At 43.4% G+C, this 14,731-nt stretch overlaps 2 protein-coding genes across 2 annotated transcripts in view; both read left to right on the plus strand.

The window, feature by feature from the left end:
• The first annotated feature begins 3,882 nt into the window (after positions 1-3,882).
• Positions 3,883-12,256, plus strand: LOC124262770 (neurotrypsin-like). Its single transcript, XM_046697314.1, has 7 exons — positions 3,883-4,082; positions 8,841-8,988; positions 9,457-9,632; positions 10,758-10,893; positions 11,140-11,306; positions 11,561-11,714; positions 12,172-12,256. The coding sequence occupies exons 1-7, from the start codon at positions 4,055-4,057 to the stop codon at positions 12,173-12,175; spliced, it is 813 nt and encodes a 270-aa protein (XP_046553270.1). The 5' UTR covers positions 3,883-4,054; the 3' UTR covers positions 12,176-12,256.
• A 692-nt stretch (positions 12,257-12,948) lies between these two features.
• LOC124262769 (B-cell receptor CD22-like) overlaps positions 12,949-14,731 on the plus strand; it is a 58,141-nt gene continuing 56,358 nt past the window's right edge. Inside the window, exon 1 of the mRNA XM_046697312.1 lies at positions 12,949-13,111. Within this exon, the coding sequence (XP_046553268.1) occupies positions 13,088-13,111 (24 nt within the window). The 5' untranslated portion in view covers positions 12,949-13,087. The remainder of the gene's footprint in view (positions 13,112-14,731) is intronic.

Consider the following 14,731-nt stretch of genomic DNA (forward strand, 5'->3'; position numbering starts at 1 on the left):
CCACATCCACATCTTGAAAGTCGCTCTGAAACGTTATGCTAACTGGTATGTCTCCCTGACAAGTAACACTGGCAAGATGTCTGTAACAATACAGGTTGAATAAAGCATCCACCTGACAACGTGTGTTGATTACTATCAGTCAAAACGGTTCATCAGGCGTTGCTAGAAGTGGCTTACCTTTTCCTCTGAATGTTTGTGTGAATATATTTATATTCCTGTCATTTATTGCTGGTTTAATAAACATATGTCTTTATAACTTCCTAATATTCCTAAACATAGCTTGTTAATGCTCATGTATCCGTTTATCGTACACCCATACTGTCATCTTCTGTTGGTGCTGTCAACATATTATGTTGGACTGTCCATCTTATATCAGAACTGTCAACATATATGAATACGATGTACCATTAATCTTTTTACATGCTGTCGACAAACTTATACGATGCAGCTGTCATTCAGAGAGCCTGCTCTGGAAAGACTGGGCCTTCAACAGATAATTAGCAATACAAAATTTGCATTTGCATCACGAAAAAGGATATATAGCAAAACAAGAGAAAAGACAATATAAACAAAACAAAACGAAAGACAATCACCAATACAATACCAAAATGATACGTAATATACTAAGCAGCAAAATAAACGTCAGTTTGGAATTTTCCTTCGCAGATTGGATTGGATATTTTTGACAACATCTCCAACTTTACCTGAGGAAAGACATTCCTTCCCAAACTCAGAATGGAATCCAGGAAATGGTTTCAAAAACGCAACTTGATCTCGGAGATGGTACAGTGTTCTCCATGTTTTTCATGGAACTCATCCTGCACGTGCTGTTCACAAGGACCAGCCCTATAAAATGTACCCCCAAACCTGGTTGAAACATTCACATTACAACGTCAGCAGGATGCCCCTTCACACGACAGCTCAGAGGAACCAGGCGCTAGGAAGACTTAAAGCTGGCCACTCTGCACAAGCCGTTACCAATCACTTCCAGGTCAACGTGCGGACCATCTACAGGCTGCAGATACGTTTCCAGGCTACCAACACCACAAATGATCGCCCCAGTACTGGCAGACCAAGGGTGACCAAACGACAAAACCGCCATGTTGTGCGACAGCATGTACATAATCTTTTCATGCAGGGACCCGTGAAGATCCGGGGTAGAATAGGTCTTCAGCAACCCATGTGCTTGCCATGAAAGGGCGACTATCTTGTTGTAAGAGGCGACTAACGGGATCGGGTGGTCAGTTTCGCTGACTTGGTTGACACATGTCATCGGTTCCCAATTGCGCAGATCGATGCTCATGCTGTTGATCACTGGATTGTCTGGTCCAGACTCGATTATTAACAGACCGCCGCCATATAGCTGGAATATTGCTGAGTGCAGAGTAAAAAGAAACTCACTCACTCACTCACTCTTCATGCAGGCATCCGAAAGAGCACGCCAGACAGTGGGAACACACGGAAGACCAATCAGTACTGATACAGTATGCCGACGTCTTAACAGCGGGAACCTCCATTGCCGTAGACCTTACCGGGGACCTATCCTCACCCCTCGTCATCGGCGTGAACATCTACTGTTGGCCCTACAACACCAAAACTGGCGATACAGGCAATGGAGAACTGTTCTGTTCACAGATGATAGTCGGTAGTGCGTATCAACTGCAGATGGCAAAACAAGAATATGGCGACGACGTGGCCAGCGTTACTCAGACCAATGTGTTATGGAAAGAGACCCATGGGGAGGTGCAAGCATCATGGTATGGGGTTGAATAGGCCTGAACCAGAGAGTGGCTCATATGGTGTTCCGGAACCTTGGTCCAGGGAGAGGAGGCGGCATCACAGCGGTGCGCTACATCGACCAAACTCTCAGACCCCACGTCATACCACATTTCGCACGTCACTGGAACAACATTTTCCAGCATGATAACGCCCGGGCCCATACTGCCAGAACTACACAGGACTTCATACGGCAGAACGGTGTCAAGATTATGCAGTGGCCAGCCCTTAGTCCCGATTTAAACCCAATTGAACATCTTTGGGATGAAATTCAGAGGAGACTGAATCATGTCATACCAAGGCTTAACACAGCCGATTTATTGCGCCAGGCCTTTCTCAGGGTGTGGTTCAAGGTGCCAATGGCCTTCATCAATCGATTGGTGCATTCCATGCATAGACGCTGTGCTGCAGTTATTGCCGCTCGTGGTGGTCACACTAGCTACTGAAGTCAAGAGTCCGAATGAACTGCAAACGTTCACATAATGTCTTGGAATTGTGCTGAGTTATTCATCGATGTGTCAAGATGTTGTACACAAAAACTGTTTTTGATCCACCTATTATGTCCATTTCTGTAATGATTTGATTAAAGTGCCTCTCTAATTTTGAATTCGTACTGGCGTTTTTTTTTGCTGCTGAGTATATTAGAGTAACGGGTCCTTTGACATTTGAAATGTTCAAGCTGTGTGAAAGATTCCAGGTAACCTCTTTGCAATGAGCAAGAATACAGAGACATCAAACAATGACATGATAAATTTCTACAAAGTTAATATGTGACTGAGTTTTAACTCACTCACTCACTCACTACAAAGTGAATCATGTCCCTAACTACCCGCGCAGAAGTACGTTATCAGGTTGTCAAGTGCACTGTGCACGTTTACGGCGCATAAGCCATGTCAATACAAAACTCCTGGTGAAAGCGTACACTTCGTGAAAAACAGGTTACCACTTCATGCAGGCTTTACGCGATCGACCAGGACGTCCTGGGAGGGACATATCAGAATATTAAAATCCATATTGAAAGCTGGTGTGCGAACGAAAATTCAATTGTATTACACCTAACACTGACAAGTGAACAGTGATACATTTGATGTTTCAGGCTTGACGATTGTCAGTGGCAGTCGTCTATTTTGTTCCCTTCATAATGAAGGTAGTGAGATTCCCGCTGTGTCCACTGTTCAGTCCACAGTGGTATTGCACTCTCTCTATTTCATGTTCTGAATGTATTGGGAGTATTCAACAGAATGCAGCACATATAATACTCCGTTGATAATACTGTTATACACGCCTAACCACGTTCAACTGTGAAATGCCTTTACACAAATTGTAGTGTTGCCTGTGTTAAAATGAAAGCTACTACATGGTATATATTCATTATTCTAAAACGACCGATACAGTTCCAAAATCATTGTCGGGGGTTAGTGAGTGAGATGAGTTTAGCACCGATTTCAAGTTTATCATGGCCACAGATGTAGAGGAACGTCACGGCAATTGTTACTGTGATCACGCACGCAAAGAGAAAAAGTATGCTGCAATATCAAAATATCTTTCACTAATATGTGAACACTATCCACACTGTTGCTTTCTTGAAAACTTGTCGAAATATTTTACAATTTGTACTTTCTATCATTTGAAATACGGGAGCATTTTTTAACAACATGTTAACTATAATTAGGCATGTTCAAAGACATTAGAGTTCGTTGCGAAACGGTCCAGTACGGCTCGCCAAGAAATACAACCCCACAATTAAAACCAAAACATAACAAACATAGCAAAAAACAGAATAACAAATCAATAAGTAATATTATGGTAACGGGTCCTTTTGCGTTTGAAAATATTTAGTTTGTGAAAGATGCAACAAAGCAAATACTTTTAAAATGAACTAGAATGAAAATGTATAAAACATGTCGTGATACATTTTTTACAAAGTTAATTATGTGCGGGCGAAAACCTATAGATGTTGAAGAAATATCAGCGTGTCATGTGTACTGTGCACGTTTTTAGCACATGAAGTTGGACAAAGCTGTATGATGTCAAAGCTCCAGGTGTAAGCTTTCTCTGCATGTCACATGTCTTCCTATTATATACACTACATGTTATCGACCAGGAAGTTGAAAACTTAAATAGACACTGAATGCAGGTCAATGCTTGTCGAACAGTGGTTCGGAGATACTCGGCGATTCTGGGAGGGACAAGTCAGGATATTTTGATCCACTTGTACAACTTGATGATCTGATGCTTCTTAGTGGCATCATGGACAGAGAGGCTGGAGATTCATTGGATGTTTCTAGCTGCGCTGACTGTCAGTGGTAGGTGCCTAGTCTAGTCTACCTGTGATTTACCCGTGGAGATCGGGGTTGGAATAGGTCTTCAGTAACCTATGCTTGTCGTAAGAGGCGACTAACGAGATCGGGTGGTCATCTTCGCTGACTTTGTTGACACATGTCATCGTATCCCAATTGCGTAGATCGATGCTCATGCTGTTGATCACTGGATTGTCTGGTCCACACTCGATTATTTACAGACCGCCGCCATACAGCTGAAATTAAGCTGAGTGCTTCGTACAGCTAAGCTCACTCACTCACTCACTACCTGTGATTTAAGTACAGACATACAAAGTTGAAGGGAGCTACGTAAATACTTCGAGATATCCCAGGTTTACGACACAAAGAGGAATGATTAGTCTGAAATTCGAAGGTTTTACTCAGGAAGACAGCCGCAAGCTGTGATGTTATATCAGAGAGTGTGTCAGAGAGTCTTGTCACTAGTTCAGGTATGCACGGCCAACAGAACCTGCCTTCCTCGTAGGATCCGACATTATTATTGTTTGTTATCAGACACCACACAGTCACTGTCTTTCCTCGCTCGTAAACAAAGCAGACTGTTAAGTGATAGTGAACGAGATGACAAGATACTACATTCACTGAGTTTGTTAAACTTTAATTTACGACTAACTTACAAGTCTGGGGTTCTGTTATAATGTAACAAAGCATTGGGGCCCTGTTATAATGTAACATCGCATTGGGGTCCTGTTATAATGTAACATCGCATTGGGGCCCTGTTATAATGTAACATCGCATTGGGGCCCTGTTATAATGTAACAACGCATTGGGGTTCCGTTATAATGTAACAACGCATTGGGGCCCTGTTATAATGTAACAACGCATTGGGGTCCTGTTATAATGTAACAACGCATTGGGGTCCTGTTATAATGTAACAACGTATTGGGGTCCAGTTATAATGTAACAACGCATTGGGGTCCTGTTATAATGTAACAACGCATTGGGGTCCTGTTATAATGTAACAACGCATTGGGGTCCTGTTATAATGTAACAACGTATTGGGGCCCTGTTATAATGTAACAACGCATTTGCGCCCTGTTACAATGTACCGACGCATTGGGGTCCTGTTATAATGTAACAACGCATTGGGGTCCTGTTATAATGTAACAACGCATTGGGGTCCTGTTATAATGTAACAACGCATTGGGGTCCAGTTATAATGTAACAACGCATTGGGGCCCTGTTATAATGTAACAACGTATTGGGGCCCTGTTATAATGTAAGAGCGCATTGGGGTCCTGTTACAATGTAACGACGCATTGGGGTCCTGTTATAATGTAACAACGCATTGGGGCCCTGTTACAATGTAACAACGCATTGGGGCCCTATTATAATGTAACAACGTATTGGGGCCTGTTATAATGTAACATCGCATTGGGGTTCTGTTATAATGTAACAACGCATTGGGGTCCTGTTATAATGTAACAACGCATTGGGGTCCTGTTATAATGTAACAACGCATTGGGGTCCTGTTATAATGGAACAACGCATTGGGGTCCTGTTATAATGGAACAACGCATTGGGGTCCTGTTATAATGGAACAACGAATTTGGGTCCTGTTATAATGTAACCCAAATCTTTTGTTGCAGGTGATAAATGCTACTGAGCTTTTAAACATTTCTGAAACATACCTTTAAACAGTGATCGCAGATCTACATTTCGACACGACCACGTTAGATACTGTTTATATCAGCTTGAATATTGTATATGATATGCTGATTTGCAAATTACCTAATATACTCTAAATATAAAAAAACGCGTAGTGTATTTTCACGAAATTAAGCTGTTAACACAGTTGCAGCCAAATGTCACAGTATAAAAATCAATCATTTGTTAATATGTATAGTGAGTGAGTGAGTGAGGTATTATTTAACAATATTGCAGCCATATCGTGGCGAGAACATATGTGACATTGACATATAATAGATGGTTATTATGTATAGCCTATAAAAAGGTGAAGGCATCTCTTCCCAGTTGGGCGTTGTCTTCAATATCTGTTGTGCCCACTATGGGCGTTGTCTTCAGTATCTGTTGTGCCCACTATGGGCGTTGTCTTCAGTATCTGTTGTGCCCACTATGGGCGTTGTCTTCAATATCTGTTGTGCCCACTATGGGCGTTGTCTTCAATATCTGTTGTCCCTACTATGGGCGTTGTCTTCAGTATCTGTTGTGCCCACTATGGGCGTTGTCTTCAATATCTGTTGTGCCCACTATGGGCGTTGTCTTCAGTACCTGTTGTGCCCACTATGGGCGTTGTCTTCAGTATCTGTTGTGCCCACTATGGGCGTTGTCTTCAATATCTGTTGTGCCCACTATGGGCGTTGTCTTCAATATCTGTTGTCCCTACTATGGGCGTTGTCTTCAGTATCTGTTGTGCCCACTATGGGCGTTGTCTTCAATATCTGTTGTTCCTACTATGGGCTTTGCCTTCAATATCTGTTGTGCCCACTATGGGCGTTGTCTTCAATATCTGTTGTGCCCACTATGGGCGTTGTCTTCAATATATGTTGTCCCCACTCTTGGCGTTGTCTTCAATATCTGTTATGCCCACTATGGGCTTTGCCTTCAATATCTGTTGTGCCCACTATGGGCGTTGTCTTCAATATCTGTTGTGCCCACTATGGGCGTTGTCTTCAGTATCTGTTGTGCCCACTATGGGCGTTGTCTTCAATATCTGTTGTGCCCACTATGGGCGTTGTCTTCAATATCTGTTGTGCCCACTATGGGCGTTGTCTTCAATATCTGTTGTGCCAACTAAGGGCGTTGTCTTCAATATCTGTTGTGCCCACTAAGGGCGTTGTCTTCAATATCTGTTGTACCCACTATGGGCGTTGTCTTCAATATATGTCTTCAATATCCACTATGGGCGTTGTCTTCAATATCTGTTGTGCCCACTATGGGCGTTGTCTTCAGTATCTGTTGTGCCCACTATGGGCGTTGTCTTCAGTATCTGTTGTGCCCACTATGGGCGTTGTCTTCAATATCTGTTGTGCCCACTATGGGCGTTGTCTTCAATATCTGTTGTGCCCACTATGGGCGTTGTCTTCAGTATCTGTTGTACCCACTATGGGCGTTGTCTTCAATATCTGTTGTGCCCACTATGGGCGTTGTCTTCAGTATCTGTTGTGCCCACTATGGGCGTTGTCTTCAATATATGTTGTACCCACTATGGGCGTTGTCTTCAATATCTGTTGTGCCCACTATGGGCGTTGTCTTCAATATCTGTTGTACCCACTATGGGCGTTGTCTTCAGTATCTGTTGTGCCCACTATGGGCGTTGTCTTCAGTATCTGTTGTGCCCACTATGGGCGTTGTCTTCAGTATCTGTTGTGCCCACTATGGGCGTTGTCTTCAATATCTGTTGTGCCCACTATGGGCGTTGTCTTCAGTATCTGTTGTGCCCACTAAGGGCGTTGTCTTCAATATCTGTTGTGCCCACTATGGACGTTGTCTTCAATATCTGTAGTGCTCACTATGGGCGTTGTCTTTAATATCTGTTGTGCCCAGTGTGGGCGTTGTCTTCAATATCTGCATGAGCCCGCAAAACTGCTTTGCACCATCTCGGCATCGATTAAATAACCCTTTGAATTCGATATTGTATAATTCTGGCCTATTCCTATTGCAATGCCTACGGCAGTTGATCTAACGTCTGGGGCGCCGGTTCACCTTCACGTATGCTTCAGCGGAGGTCATCCAATAAAGGCTGAGGCCATGGAAGTACTGTAACGTTCTCATTCTGAAGATACTGAATAGTAGCATGTCTTGTGTGAGACCTGACATTATCTTGCTCGAAGAACTCCTTCCCGCGGTCAGTGATCGGAACCATGTGAATCCTTAAACTATCGTCTCTGTTCCCGAATAGTAGTTAAATTGCCCTGATGACGCACAATGTGAGATTTCTTTGAGTAGGATACGGCTCCCGACATCATTGCATACCCACCACCATATCGGTCAACCTTGGTGATACAATTCGGGTAAAATGTTCATTTCGACGTCGATAGACACGTATTCTTTCGTCACGGCACTGAAGCAGAAAGTGTGATTCGTCACTGAACCATACACAGTACCGTAGATTACAGAATCGGACGGTATTGCACCAATTGCCCCGTCGACGTCGCTGTTGTCGTTGCCTTAGAGGGCCAAAACAGGGCCGTTCTTCTGGCTAGAAGTCCAGCTTCTCGTAAACGATTCCGCAAATGATGTACCCGGGTTTACATATTCTGCGCTCCGGTGGTAATCCTAGGCCTACCACTTTGAGGCCACTCTTGCGTTCAATTGGTCCCATAAGCGACTCGCGGTACTCTGGTGAACATTGAGGTGACGCGTAACGGTAGCTTGAGATTCCCCAGCCTCCAGGCGTTCAAAGCAAAGTTTCGATTTCATCAGTGAGCCGATAACGATCTTCGTTTTTTAACTAAAAAAGCCAGCGACTGTCTAAAAACAGAACAGTCTGATACAGGCAATGTCCCCGCTCACGATTCCTCACGTGCATATTGCGAAAAACTTGCATTTAAGTTTCCGAAGATGCGTCTTTGCACAGTGCATTTGTACACAAACTCGCATTCATGATGGTGAAATTATAACAATCAAACACTAATTTTGAAAAAAATATATTTGAAAATCATGTATGCGTTTCTGTTTTAGGAGAGTATATAATGTTCTGTGGCTGTGAAGCAATGTTCAGTCATCGTTGTTTGATACTGACATGTCATCTTATATTTCCAGTGTTTGGCCAGACAATCCGACTGGCGTCCCCACTGGACAACGGAGTTGGGAGACTTGAGGTGTACTATAACGGCATGTGGGGCACGGTGTGTGACGACAGCTTTGGTGTAGAGGAAGCTACCGTGGCCTGCAGACAACTAGGACGATAGTAAGACACCATGTGTAGAATATGTGTAAACATTCATACAGGATATTGTCATTTGGGCAGAATAACGGTGTTAAACAACTACAAGTCAAAACCGACAAAGCTTATGGGGATGTATTTGTGAGTTCGTGGAGTAATTTATCTTCAGAAGTGTAACAATAGAATAATGTCAGGTTACTTGTGTCAGCTTGCAGTGATGGTAGTTGTGTGGTGTACTGAGGAAGCCGAGGTGTATGGAAACAGTTGGACACCCTGTTCTAGTATAACTTGGGTGATGAACTGAGATAGGTGTGGTACATTTGACAATAGTAAGACACCATGTCATAGTAGTACTTATTCCATTAACCTATGATGAGGCAATAAGAAAGATACACTATAATAGCACTTAAACGGATGGTATGTGTGCTAGAATTAAGCCATCAGCCTACAATAGTATCTATTTGAGATTCAACAATTAATTTGTGCATTTAGTAACAGTGGACATACACCGAGGGCGATTGAAACTTTCGGTTTTGGAGGAGGGAAGATTTGGTTGGATGACGTCAGTTGCTCCGGTACCGAATCATCTTTGGCCAGCTGTTCACACAATTCATGGGGCGTCCACAACTGTGGCCACGGTGAAGATGTTGGCATCATATGTGATCCAAGTGAGTGATAGTCTAGACCCGTATCTACTTGAATATAATAGGCATTATTTATAATTTAGCTATAGTAATTGTGCAGCTCGCTCATGGCTATTGTTTGAACACCGCCACGATTCCCAAGAAGAAAGACCAAATGGGCCCTAAAGAATCAAAACGACAAACACAAACTTAAACCAGAGAAAACCTGTTGTTCGCAAAAGTTATCATTTAGCAAGAAGTGAGGGTACTACAGTTTGGGATACAAACAATGTAAATAAGACGGGTTCCGTTGGTCCTGTTGATTGCCACCTACCCTCAATGAATGGGCCTCTGGATGTGTATCTGGGGTCATTATACGACACGAAACCAGCCCGAATAATCAACAATCAATGTTTATTAGTGTGCAATCGAAATGGCGAAGTTCGATTGTTTGCTGTTTAACGCTGCTGTACATATGGCAGCGGTCTGAAAACAATCGATCCTGGATTACACACTCCAGTGATCAACAGCATGAGCATTGATGTACGCAATTGGGATACGATGACACCGTTAACCAAGTCAGCGAGCCTGACCACCCGCTTCCATTAGTCGCCTTTTACGACCATCATGGGTTGCTGAAGACAATTCTAGCCCTTTTTTTCACTGATCAAATTGCGAAATGTGACTTGAAAGAACATTCTAATAGCTTTCTTTGCATCTTGGTCATTTCACGCAATCTAAATAGCCCGCACACGAAGATATCGCCTTGTGGTGGTTCAGGGAATCTAACAACGATCAAGGCCATATCACCCTCCAATTATCAACCGCGATAGAAGGTTATAGTCACATGACATTATCCCACCGGGTACCCATATTCTGCATGACAACCCTTCACCAAACCCATCTCATGTCACTTCATAATTCGACCGTCAAGGCGTTCCAGATATCCGGTGAATAGATGCCACATAGACTTGCTCGACTAGCTTACGCGTTGTCCCCCTCAGTATTGCCCCAATGTCAACAGAATATCTTACTGCCATCATGCTACGTTTCATCATTTTATCGATAACATTAAGTGAAATATGTTCATTTAATTTAACACAGTCCAATGTTTCAAAGTCGTTTCATTTTTAACAATGTATAAGAAAACATTTAATGCTGCTTCAACAGGTGACATAACGATGAAGCTTTCAAGTTACAAAAGTGGGCTCCTCCAGGTATTCCACTCCGGTAGCTGGGGAACAGTGTGTGATGATGGCTTTGGACAAGTAGAAGCGTCAGTGGTGTGCAGGGCTCTGGGGTACCAGTAAGTACTATGGCTGTTAACCAAACCTATGACTGAATTAATTTTCCACGCAGTGTTATACCGAACCTTCCTACCATAATGAAATGGTTCAGGTCTGTAAAGGCGTCTCCCTCTCTATCTTTATGGGGCGCTGGGGTAGCCTAGTAGTTAAGGCGTCCGAACGTCACGCCGAAGGCCCGGGTTTGATTTTCAACATCAATCCTGGAATATTGCAAAAAAAAACACTCGCACTTTCTATTTTGACAGAGGAGGGAAGGTAATCAGTGGAAGCAGTTCCATTAAAATGTGGCTAGATGACGTCCAGTGCACGCTGCTGAACACAGATCTAAAGTACTGCAAGCACAGACCATGGGGGACGGACAACTGTGGCGATTCTGAAGCTGTTGGTGTCGAGTGTTTTTCATTTCCTGAAGGTATGGTTTGGATCATTGCTCGTGACACTGATCAATGGATTGTTTGCTCAGGACAATTAGATTTTATAGATCGCTGGGGTGGGGCATGCGTATATCTAGTGGGGTGCTTAAGGTAATGCACAAACATACTATTTATGAAAATGGCGTCAGGTAATATCTTTTGAATATGATGTGCTTGCTATTTTTACGAATAGCTAAAAACATTTGATACTTACACATTTGTCCAAATAATGTCATCATCATGTCGTCCTCAGAGGCTACAGCGGCAAGACTGGTCTCCTCCACCACCAACATGCCAGGTGATGGAGTTCTGGAGCTGTACTATAGCGGACAGTGGGGAAGAGTCCACTACTCTGGGTTTGGAGTTGAAGAGGCAACAGTTGCTTGCAGAATGTTGGGACACAACACGTAAGACATATAATGAGATTCTTCTTGTCTGAAACGTCAGTCTATACATCTCATGTTATTATACTTTATGCAAAGAAAAACATATCAATAAGTTATCTATTACCACGATACAAATTTGACATACATTTTATCATATTTTCTATGAACCCGACAAATATATTAAAACAGTTCGATACACTCTACTTGATATTTAGCGTTGGAGCCAAAGTCATCTATTATTCAAACACGGGCAGCGAATCACGAAGTGTCATCGTAGAAAAGGTCCATTGTCTCGGCACTGAACTCTCCCTGAACGATTGTCTTCATTACCCTTGGGGTAGTGTTACATCGTCATCAATAGTAGTCGGAATACAGTGTCCTGATGGTAAGTAAAGTTGTCTGTCAATATTCTGATGACAACGGTGCAATATTATATGTTTTTGTACCTTTTCTTGCATTGTTGCTTTGCATGTTCCAGCTAATCTTCAAATACGCTTGAATTCGACAACTTCTGGACGTGGTCGAGTAGAAGTACTACACAACAATGTCTGGGGAACAGTCTGTAGAGGGTCGTCGTTTTCATCACAGGAGGCACAAGTTGTGTGCAAAATGGCAAATCGTCCATGGTAACTACATCTTTGTACGACTAAACCTTCGTGTAGAGCAAGACCACTGTGCTTACTAACCTTCAACAATGGACAACCTCAGTCTCGGGTTTAACAAAGAAACCTAAATATTGCCAATTTGCCGAACATTCTCTCTATTTCAATTAATTGTCTCTTTTGAGTTTAGACTTAATTTTACTGTCGTTTATTATTTTTCATCATTTCAATTGTGATCGTTACATGAAATGTATTCAACAAACTTGAAATATCGACTCGTTAGAGTCAAAGATGGAAAAGCATCTTGGAAATTTTGCTAAGACCCTTGAAAGTTGGAGCAACAAACAAGCAACGCTTGAGCAAGTGTCAACAGAATCAATCATCAGAGATCTAAGATCATATTTGTTTAGAGACATGTGGGACCCCAGTGCAATGTGTATATATTTTCTGGGGTAGCTATGTTTCCATGTCATCATGCACCCCGCGAACGTAAGTAATCAAGCTCGCTAATCAATCACTGATGTCAAATTTGTAATCATACATCAATAATTTGAAATCACAGTGGCTTCATCCCTCAGCATTTAGCATAAGCAGTTGTGAAAATGAAAACGAGGAACAATTAATTAGTTTGGATTTTCTGTTTTAGGACAACAGCCTATGTGACAACGTCTTATGGTCAAGGTGAAGGACTTATCTGGCTGAGCAATGTCAATTGTCTGGGGACAGAGACCTCCCTAGACGAGTGTTCCCACTCAAGTTGGGGAACAGCACCAAGCTGTTCCCACAGTAGTGATGTTGGAGTTGTATGTCGTGGAGGTGGGTTTCATACAGTAGTTGTGTGGTAACAAATTAGTTGAGTGAGTTAGTTTAGTGGTGCGGTGTGAGGTGGAGGCGAATTTGACACAGTTGTGATGTGGGGTGTTGTGACGCGGAGGTAGGTTTGACACAGCAGTGATGTTGGGTGGCGTGACGTGGAGTGAGTAAGTGAGTTTAGTTTTAGGCCACACTCACCAATATCCCAGCTGTATGGCGGCGATCTTTAAATAATCAAATCTAACCCGGACCTTCCCGGCTCGCTTGACGTGGAGGTAGGTTTAATAATGTAGTGATGTGGGATGAAATGACGTGGAGGTAGGTTTGACAATGTAGTGATGTGGGGTGGTGTGAATGGAGGTAGGTTTGACAGTGTAGTGATGTGGGGTTGTGTGACGTGGAGGTAGGTTTGACAGTGTATTGATGCCGGATGGGGTGACATTGAGCTAGTCTTGGCGATGTAGTGATGTGGGTAGGTGTGACATTGAGCTAGTCTTGACAATGTAGTGACGTGGGGTGGTGTGACGTGGAGGTAGGTTTGACAATGTAGTGATGTTGGGTGGTGTGACATGGAGGTAGGTTTAACAGTGTAGTGACGTGGGGTGGTGTGACATGGAGGTAGGTTTGACAGTGTAGTGATGTGGGGTGGTGTGAATGGAGGTAGGTTTCACATTGTAGTGATGTGGGGTGGTGTGACATGGAGGTAGGTTTGACAATGTAGTGATGTTGGGTGGTGTGACATGGAGGTAGGTTTAACAGTGTAGTGATGTGGGGTGGTGTGAATGGAGGTAGGTTTGACAGTGTAGTGATGTGGGGTGGTGTGAATGGAGGTAGGTTTCACATTGTAGTGATGTGGGGTGGTGTGACATGGAGGTAGGTTTGACAATGTAGTGATGTTGGGTGGTGTGACATGGAGGTAGGTTTAACAGTGTAGTGACGTGGGGTGGTGTGACATGGAGGTAGGTTTGACAGTGTAGTGATGTGGGGTGGTGTGACGTGGAGGTAGGTTTGACAGTGTATTGATGCCGGATGGGGTGACATTGAGCTAGTCTTGGCGATGTAGTGATGTGGGTAGGTGTGACATTGAGCTAGTCTTGACAATGTAGTGACGTGGGGTGGTGTGACGTGGAGGTAGGTTTGACACAGTTGTGATGTGGGGTGGGGTGACATTGAACTAGTCCTGACACTGTAGTGATGTGGGGTGGTGTGACATTGACCTAGTCCTGACAGTGTAGTGACGTGGGGTGGTGTGACGTGGAGGTAGGTTTGACACAGTTGTGATGTGGGGTGGTGTGACATTGAACTAGTCTTGACAGTGAAGTGATGTGGGGTGGTGTGACATTGAACTACTCTTGACAGTGTAGTGATGTGGGGTGGTGTAAATGGAGGTAGGTTTGACAGTGTAGTGATGTGGGGGTTTGATGACGTGACATTCAACTAGTCTTGACAGTGAAGTGATGTGGGTAGCAGTGACATTGAGCTAGTCCTGACAGTGTAGTGACGTGTGGTGGTGTGACATGGAGGTAGGTTTGACACAGTTGTGATGTGGGGTGGTGTTACATTGAACTAGTCTTGACAGTGAAATGATGTGGATGTGAGGTGGTGTGAATGGAGGTAGGTTTG

This window comes from Haliotis rubra, unplaced genomic scaffold (genome assembly GCF_003918875.1).
Source record: "Haliotis rubra isolate DU_JTF1 unplaced genomic scaffold, ASM391887v1 Scf854, whole genome shotgun sequence".
Lineage (NCBI taxonomy): Eukaryota > Metazoa > Mollusca > Gastropoda > Lepetellida > Haliotidae > Haliotis > Haliotis rubra.

Coding starts and splice junctions, on each gene's coding strand:
- LOC124262770 (XM_046697314.1), top strand. CDS start 4,055: ATGTTTCTAGCTGCGCTGACTGTCAGTG. Junction 8,989..9,456: donor TGCAGACAACTAGGACGATA/GTAAGACACCAT, acceptor TTGTGCATTTAG/TAACAGTGGACATACACCGA. Junction 11,307..11,560: donor GTGTTTTTCATTTCCTGAAG/GTATGGTTTGGA, acceptor TGTCGTCCTCAG/AGGCTACAGCGGCAAGACTG.